Raw genomic sequence first — 21,804 nt, 5'->3', positions numbered from 1 at the left:
GAAATTTCAGAAAATTTTACATGACTTCTATGACTATCTGTATATGTATGGAGAAGGGAAAAGAAGAGTAAAGGAAGAGAGGGTAGCTGAAACCCTCTCACTTTACCTAGCAGATTGGGATAGCGGCCCTGTCGTGTTTGCATTGAGGCCGCTTGCTAGCAAGAATGCTCGCTTCAGAGAGTCTGTAGAAACCTCTTAAAATCCACCCCCTGGCATCTTGGGCTCCTGCCCGGTGGGCACCTCAGGTCCCATTTCATGTGGAATTCTCCATTGCACGTGGTTGCTGTGGGAAGAAGGATGGGATGTGGAGAGGAGAGGTGAGTACTAGAGAGATGTGACAAAATGTTTGAGGCCGAGAGACATTCTCAGAGCCAGAAGTTCGTGGAATTCAAAAAGGGCTTTTCCAGCACTTAAAATAGACTCCACCCCCAAGATGCAATGGAAAAAAGTTAACTTGGATGTTATGATTGAGGGCAGGGTGAAAGGTGAGGTGGTTTGGAGAAACGCCTTCCTGGCCCTGATTTCCAAACTGTCCCTAGTTGGGCTGATAGCATTTTAAATACTCAGGATGATTCACTCCAATAATTAGAAGGACAACTGAATATAAATGGAGGGGATTTCTTGTCATTAGCAGATGAAAACTGGACACAGTGTGGTGCCACTCATTGACTTCTGACCATTGGCAGCCTGATTGCAAAGGTGTGAGGCACGGATGTGTGCATGTTTGCCGCTGGAGAGAATAGGGGTGTCAGGCTCCTGTGGAGGGATGGTGGAGTTTCGGATTCCCCTTGACCAGGCTGTGTTGAAAGCAAGGGGCACTTGAAGAGTTTTTGTGGTTTTACCAATCAGAAAGGCAAAAGTTAAAGACCACAAACATCCACTACATGAGGGAATAGGAGAATTGGGCACTTTCACCGTGGTCAGGGAAATGCAAATTAAAATAATGAGATATCGAGTTATATCCATCAGACTGGCAGAAAGTAAAAGTACCAATAACAACTGCTGGCAGGAATGTGGGGAAAAATAAGACTGTTGTAATTGCCAGTGAAAATGTGATTAGTTGTAACCTTTTTGGAAAGTAATCTGTCAATGTCTACTTAATAAACGTATATAAATATACTCTTTAACCCAGAAACTCTGCTTTGGGGAATGTGTTTTGTAGAAATCGAGTCACCAGTATAAAAGGACTTGCATCCAAGAGGGTTTATTGCAGAATTGATCATAGGGAAAAAACTTAGAAACCTAGTAAATGCCCATCAAGTAGGGAAATGGTTGATTACATTTTCATATATGTACATAATGGAATTGTTATACTGATAAAAAGAAATAAGCAATGAAGGAAAGATTAAATTAAAGTTTAAGATTTTCAACTGGGAATAAATAATAGAATAATAGAAAAATTTACAAAGGGAGGCTGTGAGCCTCAGCAGCACGTGGGCACATCACAAATGGACATGGAGAGAGACAAGAGCAAGGTCAGGCATGGCTTGGATTGACATCAGGACTCCCTCTCTCTCTCAGTTCTTCTTGTCTTTTCTCCTCTGCAGCTAGATGGGTGGGCATCCAAGCTTGCATTTTCCTCAGAGCTAGTAATTCCAGAGAAAGAGAGAGCTCTTCTCTCTCCCAGCATCCACATCAATCCAGAAAAGGTGTCTGACTGGTCCCATTTCAGTCACATGCCAAACCTTGAACCAGTCACTGTTGGCAGCCGTCAGAATTTGTATTGGCCAACCTGTTACATGTCTGTGGTATGCTTGTCCTTTGCAGAGTCATATAAGACCACCATCAGCTTTTGGGATGAGGGTAGGCAGATTGAAAATGTAACAGATACCCACTGCAATTTCCATCCAACTTTTTCTCTATGCGTATGTATGTATAAATACAGGTCAGATTGTATTGTTAATAAAAAGATTTTGACATTTAAAGCATTTTCCTTTATTATTAAAAATTCTTCATAACTTTCATTTTTTAATGGTACTTATTTCAAAGAAGGAAATGGACTCTATCTTTTGCCTTTTATTTATCTGCTTTATATTGACACTATTGCATAAAGTCAGACATTTTGGGCAAGGGGAAGGCCTGTGGGTGAAATAGCAGGTTCTTGCACTAAAAAAAAAAAAAAGTGAAAGTCACATTCAGTGGTAAGAAGTGAGGGTACTGTCAAGTTGCAAGTAGAAGGAGTAGAGAAAGCCTTGTTCTCTCCCTCTCTGTCTCTACACTTCTCTGTCTATTGTTTTAGTTCCTTCTCATAGCAAGAGAAGATAAACAAGAGAATATGTGGGTGTTTAAGTTTCCTCATTGCTAAAGCAAATACCATGCAATGGGTTGGCTTACACAGTAGTAATTTATTGGCTCATGGTTTTGAGGCTAGGAGAATTCCAAATCAAGGCGTCATAAAGACAATGCTTTCTTCCCAAAGACTGATGTTCTGGAGCTGGCTGCCTGTGATCTTGTTTGGGGCCTCCTCTGTCACATGGCAGTGCATGTCGTGGCCTCTCCTGGTCTCTCTTTTCTCTTCCAGATTCCATTGACTTTCAGCTTCTGGCTTCTCCATCTGTGGCTTTCTCTCTCTGTGACCTTCCTTGTAAGGAACTCAGTAATAGATTAAGACCCTTCCTGGACCATACCTTATCTGAAGTAAGCTTATGAAAATGTCCTATTTAAAAGGGTTCACACCCACAGGAAACGATTAAGTTTAAGAAGATGTTTTTCTGGGGCACATAGCTCTGAACCAACACAAGTGTCATGAGATGGGAGAGTTAAAAACAAATAACCTAGATATGAAAACAATGAGTGAATTATGTCAGCTATCATTTAGTCCACAAATGTTTCTTGAACACCTAATATGTATCTGGTATTTGGCTAGATTCAAGGGATATATATAGCAGGAAACACGACAAACACAGCCTCTGTCTTCACAGAGTTTAGGATTTGTTGAAGATAGATAGAAGACAGTAATAATTGATGCAAATGTGATTGAAGAAGTATTTAGCACTGCAGGAGAAAACAAAGAGGAGGACCTAGTTTAGCTGGAGAATCAAAGGTATCTTACTCTGACAGCTGAAAGAGAGAAATGGGGGTTGGCTAGGCAAAGGGGGAGTGGGAAGGAAGGCTATTCTAAGGTCAGGAAACGGTGCCTGCCAAGGTCCTACAGAAGATGTGTTCACCAAATCTAGAGAAGGCCAACTCAGCTCTAGCATTAAAAAAAACAGGGAATAGAACGAAATGAGGGGGTGGGGGGGACAGGTGGACAGGAGCCTAATTGTGCAAGATTGTAGAAGGATTAGGGACTATACCTTAAGGGTACTTGGAAATCACTGTACTATTTCCTATTTCAAACAGAAACTTTATGAATTTTTAAAGATCACTTGGGTTGTAGAATGTGGGGAATGGGGGAAGCAAGAGTGGCTGCAAGGAGGATGGTTAGAAAGCTGCTGTAATAGCTCATGGGAGACATGATGGTGGCCTGGACTGAGGTGGTGGCAGTGAGGATAGGGAGAAGTGGCAGGATTTTGTGAGGCATTTGGGAGTTGGAAAATTGATTAGATGTGGGAAATGAGAGAAAAAGTGTCTAAGATGACTGTCAGGTTTGAGCTTGGAAAAACTGTGAGGCTTTCCCTTACCAAGAACCCCAGAGCAGAAAGGGTTGGGGAGGGAAATGATGAGCTCAATTTGGGACATGCTGAGTTTGAGATACAAATGAGACAAGTTGAAATTTTGAGTTGGTAGCTAGATATGCATGGAAAATTCAGGCAATCATCTCCACAATGCCAATCCAACTTTTTCTGGGAGTTTAAGCCTGAATACATGGATAACTGTCAGCCATTCACTCTCGTCCATGTGTGAAGAGTCAGCTGTGTGTGACAGCCTGTTTTGAGATGAGTGTCTCCTGCTCACACGATCTCCCAGCAAAGATGAGAAGTCATCATTCAGTTATTGAGCTCTCATTTGAAGTGTCAGTAGTTTTGCAACAGAATTTCTTTCCTTTGTGGAAACAATCAAATGAGGCTCATCAAAAGATGAAAACAGGGGGAAGCATTTGCCACCATCACTCGAGGTTTCTTTAGGCTTCAGGTTTCTCTGCCAACCTAGAGGAGTCCAGGGGTGAACAGTAAAGCCCAGGCAGCAATGGCCCACTTCTCCTATGCCTCTTCCAGCTCAAGATTGCCCCAGGGTCCTCTGGTCACTGTGCCATCAGTGCTGCCGTCCGGGTGGCTGGGTCACACCCTCCTTAGACAGTGACTTCATGCTCACCCTTCCAGCTGGTCAAAAGGAGTGTTCTTACCCACTCATGCCCTTGAAGCCCTCACTGAAGATGGAGTGCCAAGGTTTAGATGGAGCAGGATTAGATATTGATTTCCATCTTGGCTCTCTGGAAGACAAAACCTTAGTTTTTGAAAGAATATCAAATGGAGTTCACATGATAGACACTGAAGTTGGTGTCTACATGTTCTGCTTTGACAATACATTCAGCACCATTTTTGAGAAGGTGATTTTCTTTTAATTAATCCTGGATAATATGGGAAGACAGGAACAAGAAGAAGATGATTGGAAAAAATATATTACTGGCACAGATATGTTGGGTATGAAACTAGAAGACATCTTGGAATTCATCAACAGCATCAAGTCCAGACTAAGGTAAATGATCACATCCAAACTCTGCTTAGAGCACTTGAAGCTTGTGATCAAAATATACAAGAAAGCAACTTTGTTAGAGTCAATTTCTGATCTGTGGTTAGTTTAATGGTCATCATGAGGGTGTTGGCCATTCAAGTTTATATGCTGAAGAGTATATTGAAGGTAAGAGGAAAATTAGAACTTAAAACTCCAAATTAGAATACTTAACATTGGCAAAATACAATAAACTGTTACAGTGAAGGCCATTAACAATTTTTTTTCCAAAATATTTTCAGGCATTATCATGTGAAACAAGTACAATTTTACTGTGAAAGGAGTCTTCACTTTCCTCTGGGCGTGTAATCTTATTAACCCAGTTGTTTGTAAGTGTACAACAGAAATATTTTTAAGAGTATAGGTATAATTGATTGAAGAAACCGTATTACTAACTGTATTTTCCTAAGTCTGAAAAAATTCTACAGAGGCTATAGGTGTTATAAATAAATGAATGTTGGGCAGAAAGAAAGGCAGAGAGAAAGAAAGAAAAGAAAGAAAAGAAAAGAAAAGAAGGAACTGATGTCCTAAAATGGTAGTCTGTTTGTGTTGGTTTTCTTCTCCATCATCGAGAGATCTTACACATTCAAAGTGATGTGATGTCTCAACTTCCTGGTAAAGTGCTGTTAAAGCTAAGTGAAAATAATCCTTAAGGATTAAATGTATCCTTATTGTCTTTCATTTTCTACTAATCAAGTGTATTGTAGAAGAATTATGTTCCCAACCTTGCTAAAATATGCCAAAAGGCCAATGACCATCCCAAATCACCAAATTGTGCTTTTGTAAATACCTCCATTTTGAACTTAATGGTTCAAACACAATTGATCACTTTGAAGAATCATTCACATTTTGTTAGCATCCTCAGTGAAAGATGCAGCCACACAAGAAAAAGAGCAAACCATAAACTGGGTGTAAATTATCATCAGGTGCTCCACCCACAATTTGCTGATTGAATATGGTTATATACGTGTTCTAATATAATGTTCTCTAGCAGAGACTGTCTTGTTTAAAGATGAAATCACTGAGTACCCTGTAAATTCTACTTCCTAAACCTCACAAATCCTTTCCCTCATCTCCATCCACCTTTTAGTTTAGGCCATCCCCACCTCTCTCCTGGGAACAAGGTTTCTGGGATTAGACTTAGCTGCTCAGTATGTGGGCACTAGTTAGTAGGAGAGTCCCAGTTACACTAGAGCTTTCTGCAACCCTGGCTCTGCTTTTCTTCTTTTGATGACTCTGATTCTCTTTTGAGACCCACAAAAACAAACTATTATGGGCCTATGTGGTACCTAAAGCTCAGATATAATAGCCGCCAGCTAAAAATACCTTGGTGTATAACTGAACTTCAAAAGTGAAAGACTAGTCTTTTTGAACAGTTCAATAAGATTCTGAAATCCCACAAAACTACTTGGTGCTAAGGGGAAATGGAAGGCAGAGCTCCAGTGTCTGGATAACCACTGATAAAGAAATGAGTATAAGGACATAAACCAACACCAACATCACCTTTGTTTCCTAGAAGTTGCATTCATTTTTGTCACCAGGAAATCTTGGGAATGCTGCTGGGTGTAGAACATCTTTGCTGTATACTATTTAGAATTCTTGTGGACACAGACAGGAAAGATCCTACAAAACCCTTAAAATACCATCCTCCAACCTCCCTCTTTAGTGCCCTGTAAGGAGCCTTGCTCCAGGACTTCCACACTACACCCTGTGTTCCTTACAAAGTCCATCTCCTGGGTTGTACTTCATGCTCAGAACTTCCTTCTACCTGTCAAAACAGCTCCTTGCTCTTAGCTATTTGCATGATGAAAAGGGTCAGGTAGACTAATTCATCTCCAGAGAAGGAATCCTCTAAGGAGTAGAATTTCATATAGCCTGAAAGGAAGGGAAGCAAGTCCTGGGGCTTCCCAGGTCCCAGTCTGCCCTTGTTTTCACAGCAAGTGGCAGCCTCTTGGTTAGACACAGCTCTCTTCTCCGGCCGCTTACCTGAAACGGATGTCCATTCTGATTGAGGGCAGAGAGTTTTTCCTCTGAAGCAATCTGTGAAGAAATTGGCCAAGTTGATAGCCTCTGCCCCATACCACTAACTATGGAACCATGGGCAAGTCACTTAACCTTTCTAAGGATCAATTTCCTCAACTTAAATCAGGATAATAATACAATTGATTATCTTAAAGAACAAGTGAGATAAGTGTGAACTGGACTTGAGAGCTGCAAACTGTAAGGTATTGTCACTGAAGGATGACCCATTCTCTCTCCCTGTATGACGATTTTAAACACATAATACAATATCTTTTCATATTGTTAGCAAAGGAAACAGCTGCTGGTTGAAGCCAATTTTAGAAACCCACATATTCCGTAAAGGAAGAGTCAACTTTCATCCTATCATTGGCGCTGGCGCAAGAAGGCTTCCAGAAAACAATGTAGAGATGATCCAGCAGGTGTCACTAGAGAACCAATTTTCTGTATGAGGGTCTGACTGAGAAGATGCTGAGGTCTGGTGGGCTGGGACTAGGCTGGCGGGATTCTGCCATTAAGTCCAGAGCTCTACCTGTAGGGTAGGGGTGGGCAGGTTGGGGCTATCGAAATAGAGACAACACTTTGACTCTATCTAAAATGTCCCTCCCATGGCTCTAGGGTGCTCTCCCTTCAGAGGGTCCCTTCCCATTCCTGTCTCTTAATCTGCTCTAACTTTTTAAATGTCTCAAAGGACAGAAATGTTTCTTTTCTTTCTATTTTTTAGAAGAAAAATCACTTTGTAAGTGACCTTCCTCTCTCCCTCTCAACCCCAAGATTATTTTGAATATATGATTTTCAAGAACACTTCCTCTCCTATCTTAACATTTAACTCACCTACTAGAGGCAAAAAGTCAGTTGTTTGTATTCAACAATCCAGGCAATAAATCCAGTTCATACAAGGCATACACTAATAATATGTTCAGAATGGAAATGCTGTTTATAGTTTCCAAATAGACGCCTGCCTGTTGAACAAAGTATTTAATCTCTGACATGCTACAGATGGTCTCTCACATTTTACACTTATGGGGACATGATTTTACTAAGAATATACGAGTCTGTGTTTTTATGTGCTGTGTTGAAATGAGTTCCACTATAGGTTTTATGAGGTCTGTCGTCTTTCTTAGCTAGGTGTGTAGATGACTTGGAGAGGCAGAGAAGATGCTCTTGGCAACAGGAACAAACCCCTAATTGCCTTCCCTGCCCTCCTTCGAGTCTCTAAGATCGCCAGTGAGCATACGTGTGTGTGTGTGTGTGTGTGTGTGTGTGTGTGTGTGTGTGTGTGTGTCTAAGTGCATGCACATATTTGTGTAGGTGGGGGTTCCTAGAGTCCTAAACTCTAGTATCTAGCACCCACAAGGAACAGAATAGCCCTGCACCCACCACTAAATGTGAGTACTGGACCCAGTGATACATTAATCTCCAGCTGGCAGCATGACAGGCAGAGAATACAGAGATTTCTACATTGCCACAAATCCCTCAAATCCTTAGATAGCTAGGGAAGCTGTGTTTCCTTCTCTTTCTGATTGAATATTTAGTTTTTTCAGTTTCATTCTTTGGAACTAGTAGTTGTCATGTTTGAAAAATACTTAAAAAAAAGGGGAGGAGGGTGTTCCAAGGCCACAGAACAGCTGCTTTGCACGTTATTTTGCCCTGAGTCTACATGAAAAAACAAAAGCAGGTAACAACAGATCTGACCACTTTACGCCCTTGCAGAGTTATCCTGTAATAAACAAAGCTCAATATTGACTCTCATTGAGCTTTTATGCCTTGTGTCTGTGGATCTGTGCTTTAACATTTAGGACAAGAATTTGCATTGGTAATATAAGTGTAGAGGCTCTGAAGACAGGAAGAGCCAAAGGGTGATAGGACCTACCTCTTGCTTTGGTCATTGCATAAACCCTGATCCAGTCCCCTTCTTTCAATCCTAAATTCCCTTAAACTATATTGTTAAATTATAAAATGGACCTTCTCTGGCATTCTCCATTCCCAGTATGGTGAGATACTCTTTGGCTGTGTCTGCCCAGGAAAACCAAAGGGGAGAGTTGAAAACATTAAAAAGAGCTGTCAGAATCAATCAGAGCGCCCTGCCAATGTGTCATATTCCACAACAAACAAACAATAAAACAAACAAAACACACTATTTAGCCTTTCACGGTGTAAACAACTACCTCTACTGTCATTATAATTTGCTGCTGCAGCTAGACAACCTCAAGCAAAACCATCTTTTCCACTGGGTTTCCTTGATGGACTGTGCAGCCACACTTAGGGTCACGCCTGTGTAGCCCAAACTCAAGTTAATTCGGTTAGTCAGGTCCTTTTCTTTCCTGCTCAAGCCTCCAGGCTACCAAGCCCCTGGAGTCCTTGCTCTCTGCCTCTGGGGTCTTTGCACCACTCTCAACAGCTCTTGGCCAGTTCATTTCGCCACAACTCAGAGCCGCTCGGAAAACAAAGATTAAAGGGGAAAGTCGCAGCTGTATATTTATATTTTCATTGCTAGAGGGGAATTGATTTCCGTGCATTTATTTTGGTAGTTGTAATACACAGGGGCGGATTTGCGTCACCCGAGCAACTTGTCGGTGGAGATAAAGTTGCACAAATATTGAAAGGGGAAGTGCTAGGAGTCATTATAGAGTTTTTCTCCGGAAGAAATAAGGATTTTTGCAGTATCCTAAAATACTGAGGCCGCTTCTATTTTGAGACCAATCTCGCAGGCACATCCGCTCATTTAGTCCGAGTTTGAGCCCATCAAAAAACAGGAGATGACCTGAACTCCGGCAAGCCCAGGGTTTCCTGCTGCTTTCTTGGTTCTGAGGGGTGGGGGTTAAGAAGGATGGAAGCTTGTGGGCTCCGAATAGGGCTAGGGGCCCGCAGACGCGAGGCCTGGGCCTTGTGTTGGCTTATTAGGAGAGGCGGGGTGTTGGGAGAAGGCAGGTGGGGAGGGGGATCGCTGCAAATATTGCCTTTTTTTGTGTATCCATCAGGGAGCGCAGAGTAGGCCCGGGATGGCGCTGACTCCGTAAAAATGAAGCCGGGGGATGGGAGAGCAGAGGGGCGCGCCTGGCGGAGCAGGGGAGGAGATAGAAGTGGCAACTTGCCATGCAGCAGCCGGCCTCGCAGAGACAGAGGTGCGCCGCGGGGCCACAAGTTGGCGGGAGCACCCACCCTCCCGGGCTTCAAAGTCGCCCAGTCTGCTCCGCCCTTCTCCACCTCCAGCCTGGCCTTTGCACTGCAAATGCTCTTCGAAGGCGCCGCAGGGCACCCGGAAGACCCGCGTTCCCTACACCCTGCACCCTGCGCTTACCCCTGCGGGTCCCAAACCTTAGAAGGGGGTGAGAGGAGGTGGCACAGTCTATTTCCAGCGGAAGGGTGGGCGAGGGCACCACCTGGGGTGAGCCATAGATGACCCTCTTTCAGAACCACGGTCCCGCTTAGGTTATGAGGTCTAAATGTTTGTAGTCAAAGTGCAACTGCAACCAAATTGGAAGTGACACTAGAAAAGAGAGACGTGGAAGGCGCATGGCGGCCCTTTCACACACTGGCGCTATTACTTTCCGTGGGGGCTGTGAAGTTACAGAGAGGCTGCCTCCTCTTTGACCCTACCACCCGAGTCTCCAGAATTCACGTTCTTTGAGTGCGCAGCCTCCCCTCGGGCCCTTCAAGAAGGCAGGTCCAGATAGATGGTTTCCAAAGCCTGGGAAGTGGCCCTGTACTTATCACTCCTTTGTCTCCTGTTACATATAGTTAGGGCCGGCCTTTCTGCCTTTCTCGCCACAGGTGCCGCCACCCTCAGCCGACCAGATCCCTCCAACTCTGTGGAAATAGCATCTCTGCCCCTCGGTGAGGAGAGAGAGAGAGGGAGAGGGAGAGGGGGAGAGAGGAAAGGAGAGAGTGCTTTGTCTGTTGGCTCATGGGAAGTGATAGGTTAGTGATTGATTATTTCCAGGAGAAAGTCAACAGCCTAAAATGTCAGCATCTGCAACAAGGGGCTAGACACCACTAGAAATTAATTTACGTAGCACAAATCCTGAACACGAGATAAACATGACAAGTTCAGTTGCCTTCCTGGATTTATTTTGGTAAGACGTTTTTGTGCCGAAGGAGTAGGGGGTAGGGAGGATGGAATGCCACAGAAGCTCTGTGAAGAGATGCTTATTAGGACAATCGAAAACAAACAAACAAAAAATTCATGGTTTCCTTACTGTTATTATTTTATTTTCTTCCTGAAAATATGCAGGAACAGCTCATCTGGGTGGCCTGTGGTTTGTTTGGGAGCGGGGTTGGGAAATCCATTCCCACTATAATTTAAAGGAAAACGAATTCTTAAATTAGACATGTCGATGTTGCAGAAAACCCCTCAGTACACCCACCCTGCGTTCTGAAGACCCAAAAGGGAATGGAAGATACTGGCCACCACTGCAGTCACTCATGCGACCAGGCCCCAGGAGTTCTGGGAGCATCTGTCACTGAACTGAAAGTAGTATTTAACCTCAAGGATATCTGCTCTTGTGGACACTTTCAAAACAACGGACCCGACGAATCGGGGATGTGGTGAGGAGGGAGGGTGACATTTCATACAAGGTGCAGCAGAGGAGGGGACACACGAGCCGCTCTCCTGAGTTTCGGACGGCGGCCTATTCCACTGTCTCCGAGGCTCCGGGGAAAGGCTTGGCTGCGTCTAAGGGAGACGTTCGGAGCCATCCATCTTATTTTGTTTGAAAAGTCACTCGTTCAAGTTGTCACTGTGTGACAACTCGGAATAGAGCTAATTTGCAGCCGCCGCTCCTCCTTGCTTGTCTGAAGATCTCCCGGGAGGCAGTGAGGCACACGCGGTGCGAGTTGGGCCCGACTGCAGGGACCACAGCAGCGTCAGAGCCCGAGTGGCAGCAGGGGGAGGGGGAGATCCACGAGAAAGAGGAGGGCTTTGAAGAAAACACTGACTCTTGGGTTAAAAGCAGGGTGAAGGGAAATCAAGAGGGAATGAAGTAAAAAGCAGGAAACCTAGGGAGCCGCCAGCACGCTCCGATCTCCACCGGGAAGCGGGCTTTGCACCGGCGGTAAATTGCTGGAGTACCGATTCCCAGAGCGAGCGCTCCAGCAGATGTTCTGCGAACTCTTCTCAGCCGGTCCCAGACCAGAGCTGCAGAAGTTAGTGCAGAGTCATATTCCCCTCGAGCCGCCGCCCGAGTCCCTACGCAGCGGAGAAAGACTTGCCAGACCCGGTTCAGCCCACGCGGCCGCAGCAAACACTTTGGCGTGGCCAAGGCGGGGCCGGCTCTCGGGCACGCCTTCCATTTCCCAATTCCCCTTTACTCCGAGCTCCTATTGGTCACGAGAATGGCCAATGAGCGCTCGCATCGAGGTCCTACCCCGGGTCCGACTCTAAAGCTCCTGCCAAAACTTTGGGAGTTTTAGAGAGGAGTTTTTTTTTTTATTATTACTTTTTTTTTTTTTAACTAACGGATTATTATTGTTGTTGTTTTAAATTTAGTTCTTAGAGATTAGTTGTTCGGGATTTTCTGTAGGTGCCCGGCCCCTGTTTCCCCGGCTTCCCGCGCGTATGCAGAACTGCGGCCCCCGCCCGCCTCACGCAGTCTCCACTTCGCGGCTGCAGGGCCCCTCACCCGCCTCCAGCCCGCGGGGAGCTCGGGCGCCGCGCCGCTTTTAAAGTGAGGCCAGGGGCCCGGGCGGTGACCGGCCGGGATCTGGCCCTCGCCTCCTCCCTCGGTGGCGCAAGGGCTCGCGGGCCTCTCTTCAGTCCGGACGGAGAAGCGAAAGCGGATCATTGTCGGCTGGGCCTCCGCCTTCTCTACGGCTCAGCGCGCCCCTCCCGGCGCGCCCACCTACCCGGCCCGGCCAGGCAGCGGCGGCCGCGCGGCGCGCCCCGCCAGGATGTTCGCCGCCGGGCTGGCTCCTTTCTACGCCTCCAACTTCAGCCTGTGGTCGGCCGCTTACTGCTCCTCGGCCGGCCCGGGCGGCTGCTCCTTTCCCTTAGACCCCGCGGCGGTCAAGAAACCCTCCTTCTGCATCGCAGACATCCTGCACGCCGGCGTGGGGGAACCGGGAGGGGCCCCCGAGGGCCTGGCGGGGGCCTCGGCGGCAGCCCTAACCGCACACTTGGGCTCGGTTCACCCGCACGCCTCTTTCCAAGCTACTGCCAGATCCCCTCTTCGACCCACTCCGGTGGTGGCGCCCTCCGAAGTCCCGACTGGCTTCCCGCAGCGGCTGTCTCCGCTCTCAGCCGTCTACCACCACCATCATCCACAGCAACAACAGCCGCAGCAGCAACAGCCGCAGCAGCAACAGCCACAGCAGCCACAGCCTCCGCCTCCGCCCCGGGCCAGCGCCCTGCAGCCCCCTGGCTCCGGGGCGCGGGTGATCCCGAACCCTCACCATAGCGGCTCGGCCCCGGCCCCCTCCAGCAAGGACCTTAAATTTGGAATTGACCGCATTTTGTCTGCAGAATTTGATCCCAAAGTCAAGGAAGGCAACACTCTGAGAGGTAGGTCTTGGGCGGCAGGCTGCAAGCCTTTCTGACCACCTCCCCGTCCCCGGGCCGTTTGGAGGCCTTTGAGTGTTTTTACAATTGAGAACAAATTAGTAAAATGGTGGAGATAAAAACGAATTGATAAAGATAAAGAAGACTACGAGACAGAAAGTCTAAAACTCCCATGTTCTATGTAAAATAATAATAATAATAACATAAACTTCAGATATGCTTTAAAAGTACACATCATAGATTCAACATTCATAAAAATGGCTGACGTAAAGATTTGCTAAAATGACTATCATTTGTCTCTTTAATCACATATATAGATAGAGAACTATATTTTCTGGCAGGGAAAGCCCTTTGGGGGAGCATCTTCTTTTCCATGTATCCGCTTTCGAATAACATTCCACCCAGAGCATGTAGATGAAGCCGATCTGCTCCCCTCCCTCGAGGAGACAGCAGAGTGGGGTTCCCTGGGCGGAGGGTTTAGGTCTGTGGAATTTTTGGAAGCCACCTGAAAGTGACGTCGTTATGGCCATTTTATGTAAAGCCCTTCCTTGCTATCTGTACGGGCGTGGATGTGTGGGACACATACAGGAACATTTCGTCCATCGCCCCTTGGCGACTGTCGGGAGGGGGGACACAGATTGGAGAAAGATGAATCTTGTGACTTTGCTCCGGTAAAACCGAACCCAGGGCGAGGGAAATCAGCTGAGAAAGTGTGTGTTTGCTCAAGGTGTAACCAACTCTCGTTTTCTTCGTCCCCAGATCTGACCTCCCTGCTGACCGGCGGGCGGCCCGCGGGCATGCACCTCCCCGGCCTGCAGCCCTCCGCCGGCCAGTTCTTCGCGTCTCTAGATCCCATTAATGAGGCTTCTGCCATCCTGAGTCCCTTAAGCTCGAACCCGAGAAATTCAGTTCAGCATCAGTTTCAAGACACGTTTCCAGGTACAGAAACCCTCCCGAGTGACGGCCTAAGGGGCAGGCCGACTAACAGAGAAATCTCAGGACTGCTGTCTCACGCGGCGGCCGCGGTGTCGCAATCCCGAAGTGGGTACGGGAGGCTACCGGGTCAGAATAGAGAAACCGAAAGACTGCTCAGCGAACTAGCATACAATTCGAATGACTTCCTGGGGAAAGCTGTAGGGGTGTCTGGGGAGCCAAGAAAATGTGTGCGTGGGCGAGCGTGGTGTGGTGGTGGTGGTGGGCTTTCCCTGGTCATTTCACCGGAGAAGGCAGCCCAGCCTCAAGAGTTTGGAAATGCACCACCATAGGTGTTTATCATTAATATGCATACATGGAGGGGGGTGACCTCAAACACTTTTGCTGGGACAGCCAGCAAAAGTGTTTTCGTGGGAGGAGTACACACATACAGTAGAAGCTCGAGGTTGTCATCTATAGATCATTCAGGCCCGAGGGACATTGTCACTTATTCTTCACATGGCCGATGGCCATGCATTAGCTTTAAGTTTTCGCCCTGGAATTAACCGGCGAGCCGCCGAGCCTCACTACGCACTTGCTTTAAGCTCTCCCACCTTAAGAATGGTAAATCCTAACTAAGAGAAGCCTTATGGGTGAGCGTGCAGGCCTTCTGAATGATGGTGGGAGGAACCGCCTGCTAGCACAAAAAAGTTTTAAGCAGCACGTTTAGCTGCAGGCCTGCAGGCCGCGAGATTGGGCACTAAAGCGGCCCTGGTGTCTCTCTTCCCTCCGGATCCTCCGTCCGCCCGCAGGCCCCTACGCCGTGCTCACCAAGGACACCATGCCGCAGACTTACAAGAGGAAGCGCTCATGGTCGCGCGCTGTCTTCTCCAACCTGCAGAGGAAAGGCCTGGAGAAAAGATTTGAGATTCAGAAGTACGTGACCAAGCCGGACCGAAAGCAGCTGGCGGCGATGCTGGGCCTCACAGACGCACAGGTAGGCCAGCTCCGGGCTCCAGCGCACAGCGCCCTCGGGAGGGCGGCAGCGCGCGGCCTAGCCCTGCGGGCCCGCTCCACCCCGGCAGACTCCCCTCCAGCGGTCGAAACACAAGGTTTTGAATTTCAAGAGGCTCTGTGGACCTCGCAACTTGGGGCAGGAGAGAGGAAGGTAGGGGGAGAAAGACTGGAAGAATAGCCCATCCCCAAAGAGGTATGTCAGCTAGCGCTGCCTGTTTATTTTGGTTAACAGGGCGAAAGAACCGCGGAGAAAGCAAATAGGCGGCGTGAGATAATTATGTTCTGGGCTGTACAGCAATTCGCTGTTAGTAGACAGTTTATTTCAGGAGATAAAAACCCAAAGTCAAGAGATTGTTGTTGTTCTTTCTCCTGCCCTCCCTCCTCCTCCTCCTGCCGCTGCTGGGTTGTGAAATCCCTAGTTGTGAGGAAGTGAAAACATCATTTCAAACGGAATTACTTAGCTCCAGCAGGGTGAGGAGTCCGCTTGGAGCGGCCGCAGTCCGATTTTCTAACCGCATAGGCTCTGAAGAGAGACTCGGGTTGAGGGGGTGAGGGATGGTGAGAGGCAGAAGGAAAAGAAAAAAGATTTTCTTAGCTCGCCCAAGACCATTTCAGCAGGTTCCACTTTCCTGTTTTTATTTTTCAAGACAACAAGAAATCTGTTGTGCCTGATCTCAGTTTTTTTTCCCTCAAATTCAAGAAATGCACCCCCCCCTCCTTTTGAGCTTTGAGATAGAAGAGACACCATTGTTCCACACCCCACGCTCCCTCGGTGGCGGTGACCCTTGCTCCCTCAGTGCTCATTGCCCTGCGCAGCGCAGGAGCACAAAGCCAGCGGCTTTTCCTTAGCTCGCTGGTTCCCTGCCTTCTGTCTCTGTGTGTCTCTGTCCTCCATTACACAGCAGCCCTCCCCTACACGCACACCGGACCTGGAAGAGCCCAGCCGTTTTCCACCAGCTGTGGATGTTATTTTTAAAAGGGAAGCTGGAACTTGTGTGAACACATTGAGTCCCCCAGGGGATCGTATATATTTTTATAGATTCTCCGCCCCTTCACAACCCCCTTCCTCCACTTTGCACACGTTTTACTCCACTGTTTTCTGAGCCCCCAACAAAATTAGTTTATCCCAAGCAGGGGTGGGGGTCCTTATCAGCCCCTGAGTACAGACAAGCCAAGGAAATGCTCTTCTAAAGAAGGTCTAGTGGTGCCCATTACCCCACTGGTATTAACTCTTTGAACCCCTTTTCCCCTTTCTGCTTCCCAGAGTTCCTCCTTCTTAAGAAGAATTGCTATTGTAGGAACTTGCTTTGGGTAGTGCAGTAGAGGAGGGGGATAACTCAGATTAGGGATTCTTAACGTTGTTCACCAAACCCTTGAAATTGTGTGTGAAATTTTGGGTATATGTGCATTTTTCTGGGGCAGGGGTCATAACTTCAATCAAATTTCCTTTAATGAAGTTCCTGACTCAAGTAGGGTTAAGAAGCATCGATTTACAGTAGAGGTGTTCGTAATTGGGGGTAGGGTGCAGGAATTTGTCTTTCTAACAACACGCAGGCCATTTCAGGAGCGAGGTCAGAGGGCCATAATTTGAGAAACGGCCTAGTGGATTCCCTGGGCAGGATCCTTGGCGGTCTCGGCGTTCCGCTGGGCTATCTCTCGGCCCCTACGCCTAGGCCGATCCTGGCCTTGGGTAGGGGCGCTGGGGACGGTTACTGCTGCTTTCTGGCGTTAGGGGGCGGCTCCCCCGGCGCGCGCGATTTGGATCAGAGCGGGCCTGCGTCTCATCTGGGTGTCCCTTCTTGTCTTCTCCGGTGGCGCCCCGCAGGTGAAGGTGTGGTTCCAGAACCGGCGGATGAAGTGGCGGCACTCCAAGGAGGCTCAGGCCCAGAAGGACAAAGACAAGGAGGCGGTCGAGAAGCCGTCAAGTGGAGCCCCAACTGCCGACGGCGAGCAGGACGAGCGGAGCCCCAGCCGCTCCGAGGGCGAAGCCGAGAGCGAAAGCAGCGACTCCGAGTCTCTGGACATGGCCCCCAGTGACACGGAGCGAACTGAGGGAGCTGAGAGGTCTCTGCACCAAACGACCGTCATCAAGACCTCGGCCACTGGCGCCCTCATCTCCGCCTGCAGCGGTGGGAACGGTGGAAGTGGCGGCGGCGGCGGCAGTTTTAGTTTCAGCAGCGCCAGTAGCCTTAGCAGCTGCAGCAGCACTAGCGCGAGTACCGCCAGCAACCTCAGCAGCAGCAGCGGCGGCAGCTCGTCGGAACCGTTTTCCGAGCTCCAGCCCACCCTCAGCAGCGCTCCCCAAAGCCCCGAGTCCGCCCAAGCGCCCCTGGGCAGTTTATAGACTGGGAGAGGGCGGAAGGGGGCCTGGGGCGCGGCGTGTAGCAGTCTAGCCGCTGGCGGGATTTTTCTGCCCACTTTTGCTGGCGGAGCCTCCTGCTGTACGTTCGTTCACACCTGGTGCCTCCACTGCCCCCGCTGGCCGCAGCCCCATAACACTTAGAGCGGAGAGAAGTCTCAGTACCGCCAGCTCCAAAATCCCCCAGCGCCGGTCGAACCACGTCTCCCCAGAAACAAGCAGCTCGCACTGTGAAGTGTTTGAACTGTTCCTCTCCCCACCAGGGGTCGTGGCGCAAAGACGTGTTGCAGTGAGGACGCCTCAAACGTGTAAATAAAATGTTTACTACGGTTTGTAAAGGCCGCTTGGTTTGCTGGGGGTGATGCAGTCCTTAAGGTCCGGGGTCTCCGATCCGGATCCTAGTCCCCTGACAGTGGAGGACACAGCAGCTGGAGGTGGGGGTGGGGTGGGGGGAGGTGGTGAGGCTGGAACTTCGGGGGCACGTGGCGCAAACCTCGGGACCACTTTGCTGCAGAGGTCGGCATTAGGGTTTAGATGTTCCGTCTTGTCCAGTGGCCGCTACTCTGCACCAACTGCCACCGAATGCGAGCTCCCTGGCCTTGCGGGTGGCCTGGGAGCCGAGCTAGCTATAGAATCTTTAGGCCGGTCCCGCAGATGGCTTCCCCACCCGGATTCTGGACACAATGAGTGAGTGCGCACCGCTTTCCGCGGCTCTGAAGTACGCTGAGTTGGAGTGGAGAAGGTGGTGGTACCCGAAAGGGTCAGTCGATTCAACAGTCATACCTAATGGGTGGCTGCTCAGTGCCCAGCATGGAGACCCGGGGCTCTCCCAGCACAAACTGCTGGGGTAAGCTGTCTGGGCAGGTCTGTAGTATCACCTGCCCAGAAAAATAGGAAACCACGGAAGTTACAGCTGGAAGCCTGGGCCTTACAGCACTGGGGCTCTGGTTTTAAATATGCCAGAACAAATGCAGGGTTAGTAAGTGACTTGCCTAAGGTCAAGCTGACCTAGAGCCCAAACTAGAACCACGACCTCCTGGCCCACATTTGCCCACTGATGGATCTATAAAACTGCATTTCTCCCCCATGTTTCTTTGCAGTTGGATCCTTGGAGTTGAAAGGCAGTTTCCCCATCCCACAGCAGCTGGGAAAAAGTAAACTTACTTTGTCTTCATGATGCTACTGGGATGGGCCACTGGAATTTTTTGAAAAGGCTGACAGTCAACCCTCTGTTGGATCCTCCTTCCCTCCAAACTACAAATGAAATGTCCTGTGTTGGTAAAAGCCCTTTTTGGAGATTTTAAAACAAACTGACATCCTAAAAAACCCTGATCACTCTGGTCTGTTTGACTCTGAGCTCCAGGAGGGTCAAGGCCTCTTACAGTCCCATCCATGCCCAGGAGCCTGTTCTCAGGGAGAACACGCTGCAGAGAGTCAGAGCTCCCATAGGGATGCAGAAGTCAGAGTCCAGGATGCACCCCAGTTCCCTGGCTGGAGTGAGAAGTCTCTCCATGGCTCCCTGGTCTCATTCTGCGTCATCTTTTTGACCCATTCCCTTGAGCACATTCCGGGAGCCTTCTTTCTAGACTTCCTCAGCTGGAATGGAGGCCCCGGATTTAGCCGCCTCAGGTGGGGTGCAGCCAGACATCTGGCAGTTCAGGGATTCAAGCTTCCCCTATCCCCCAAACCCTGAAGTCAGATTAACCCCTTAGAAGAATGCACACAGTGGGAGAGGGGAGGGAGCCACCAGGGTGGTCCAGGATAAAGAGGAGAAAATAGAGGTAGAGAGCCCAAGAGAAACTCTAAGTTTAATGGAAATGTGAGCCATTAAACCCCTAGAAAGGCCCAGGAGAGCTGTTATATCTAATTTAGCCACAAAAGTTTAGAGGCATGGCAGCTTTCCCACCTGTCATGGGCTCCTGGCGGGGCTGGCTTCCTTTCTCCACATACACCATAGGCTATGCTACCGAGCTGCGGGATTCTTACTGTACTTCAGTCTTCCCGTCATTACTGAGAGTCGTTTTCTCCGACTCTTCAACTATTGAAATTTTATTACCAGGACGTTTCAAAAACATCGAATTTTGAGGCACGTAAATTCATTTCTAGATTTAAGAAAAATAAATATATCTAGTTGAGCAGATCCCGGCCTAGGGACGTGGCAGGGGAGAGGTGGATGCTTTACGCAAATCGCAGTTCCCTGGGCACTTTACTGGGCGGGCGAGGCGTTCGCGGTTCCCAACCCGTTGCCGAGTTAATCCGCCCGGGCCGCGGGGCTTCGCAAGTGAAGGAAACCATTGCTCCGTGATGGAATAATGTGATTTCGGATCAGGTAGAATGCTGCCTTAGTTCAGTTGGATGTTTACCAGGCCACCGGGGCGCGGGGCGGAGCTGAGGATGGGGAATGAAGTGAGCGACTCTGCGGACACTTCGGGGTGGGAGTCAGGTTGCCGGATGCTCCTCGGAGGTTCCCGGGAGGCTCCCCTCCCTCGGCCGCCCGTCCACCCTTGTTCCTGAACATTTCCCCCATGAAACTCTAGCGGGGCTTTACCCTGGGCGTTAGAGTACTTCCACAATTTCATCGGAAACGGAATATCACAAGTGCCGGAGAGTGTTAAAGTTCATTTGGTTCTTTCGGACTCCTCTCTGGGCGGGGCGGGGACGCCCGGAAGGAAAAGCCACATTTCGGGCCCTTTCTTCCGATCTGCTCCCTCCGCCTCGGGTCCGGGACTCTTCCCTGTAAAGTTCGACGCTAGCAAAAGCGGTTGGGGGAAATTAGAAATTACTCAACTAACACCGAGATTTCTCAGACGCGGAAGAGAAAGCGAGAGCAGAAGGTCCACGGACTCCAGGGCAGCCGAGGCCGAACTGCTGGAGCTTTCAGGAAACCCACGCGCACCCGCCACCAAGCTGAGCAGAACAGTGGCCCCCGCCCCTGTTTCCAGACACCCAGGATTTGCGCTTTCCTAGAGCAGTGATAACTCTGCCCGGAGCAGGGCTGTCTCTCGCCCCCTCCAACAGTCTTCGCGGCGCGGAGCCCTAGGAGCACAGTTACCAAGGCGCAGGGCGGGGCACGGAGAGGGATGGAGAGGCGCGCGCTTCTCACTGCGGGAGAAAAACCGATATACCCCTGGGGTGTGCGCGCGCGCATACTCACACCACAGTCATACACATTCACGGACACACACACGTACCCACAGAGACACCCAGACGCAGACACACCCAGACACGCAAACTCACACACGAGAGACAGAGGCAGTCTGCTAGCTATTTCAGCATTTCATGAGCAGAACCGCGCGAAGCAAGTTCCGCATACTCCTAAGGACCGCAAAGCAAAGTGAGGAGCCCCACACCACCTTTTTCTGTCTCTGTGTGGGTAGGACGCGAGTCTCAGTAGCAAGGTTTCCTTGCGCCACATTCCGGGGACCAAAACACTGAATAAATCCTTCATTTGTTTGTCTCAGCCGAGAGTGGGCTCAAGCGGGGAGTCGCAGGAAGGTTGTCGCCATCGCCGCCCTGTTCCCACCGAGCCAAAGCTAGCGGGCTTATGGCCCATCAAGACGAGATTTTGCCTCCAAGGGATACTAGCTAGGAGGCTCTGGCCGCATACCAGTAAAGGATATCATCCCCCGGCTCCCGCATTCGCGCACCCCCCGCCTCCCGGACCACCCCCACCCCCACCCCCACACAAGCATTCCTGGTAAGGATTCATCCCCGACTATGGTTGTCAGGTTGTCACAAATCCCGGAAGCCTAGCTCCCTCCGCACCTCAAAGGGCACCGTAAAAGCAGTCCAGTCGCTCTTGGATCTTCCGTGTGGCCGCTCCCTCTACCTCGGGTCTGGATTGGCGTTGGGCTAGGTATGCGGCCTGCAGCGAGCAGGGAGGTACAAATGCTCGGCCTAAGGAACCAGAAATCAATGCCGTGGTTGGGGCTTTGGGGTCCCGAGAGGACCCATGTGAGAAAGTGGGAAGGAGGAGGGGGTAGGAAGTAAGGCCTGCAGCAGGGGATTTTCTGGATGCGTTTTAGACTTGAGCTTTAAACCTGTTTGAACTTAACCTGTCAGAGCTTTAGACTATTCCCGCATCCGTCCCCCACCAAGCTGAGGCCACCTCATACAGACCCCCTGGTCGGCAGGATAGGCCTGGGGCGGCTGAGGGGCAAGACGCAGGGGAAGAAAAGCCAGAAACCGAGTACCAAGCTCTCTTTATCCTTTGAGCACCCCAACTCCCCCAACCACCTACCCCCACTCCCGGCCCACGAGCTTCCTCCTCCCTTAAGAAACAACAGCCAGTAGTGGGACTGTGAGCTTGGTCCTCTCCACGAGAAGTACT

At 49.4% G+C, this 21,804-nt stretch overlaps 1 protein-coding gene and 1 pseudogene across 1 annotated transcript; both read left to right on the top strand.

Annotated features, from left to right (window-relative positions):
* The first annotated feature begins 3,208 nt into the window (after window positions 1-3,208).
* On the top strand, window positions 3,209-5,434 carry LOC119524804 (annotated as a pseudogene).
* A 6,781-nt stretch (window positions 5,435-12,215) lies between these two features.
* HLX (H2.0 like homeobox) lies at window positions 12,216-18,722 on the top strand. The gene is made up of 5 exons (XM_037823426.1): window positions 12,216-13,189; window positions 13,946-14,125; window positions 14,911-15,095; window positions 16,941-17,782; window positions 18,575-18,722. The coding sequence occupies exons 1-4, from the start codon at window positions 12,580-12,582 to the stop codon at window positions 17,457-17,459; spliced, it is 1,494 nt and encodes a 497-aa protein (XP_037679354.1). The 5' UTR covers window positions 12,216-12,579; the 3' UTR covers window positions 17,460-17,782; window positions 18,575-18,722.
* The last annotated feature ends 3,082 nt before the right edge of the window (window positions 18,723-21,804 follow it).

The sequence above is a fragment of the Choloepus didactylus genome, chromosome 2, assembly GCF_015220235.1.
Source record: "Choloepus didactylus isolate mChoDid1 chromosome 2, mChoDid1.pri, whole genome shotgun sequence".
Classification (NCBI taxonomy): Eukaryota; Metazoa; Chordata; class Mammalia; order Pilosa; family Megalonychidae; genus Choloepus; species Choloepus didactylus.
The sequence above is the reverse complement of the archived record's forward strand: the minus strand, read 5'-3'. Positions and strand labels throughout refer to the sequence as shown.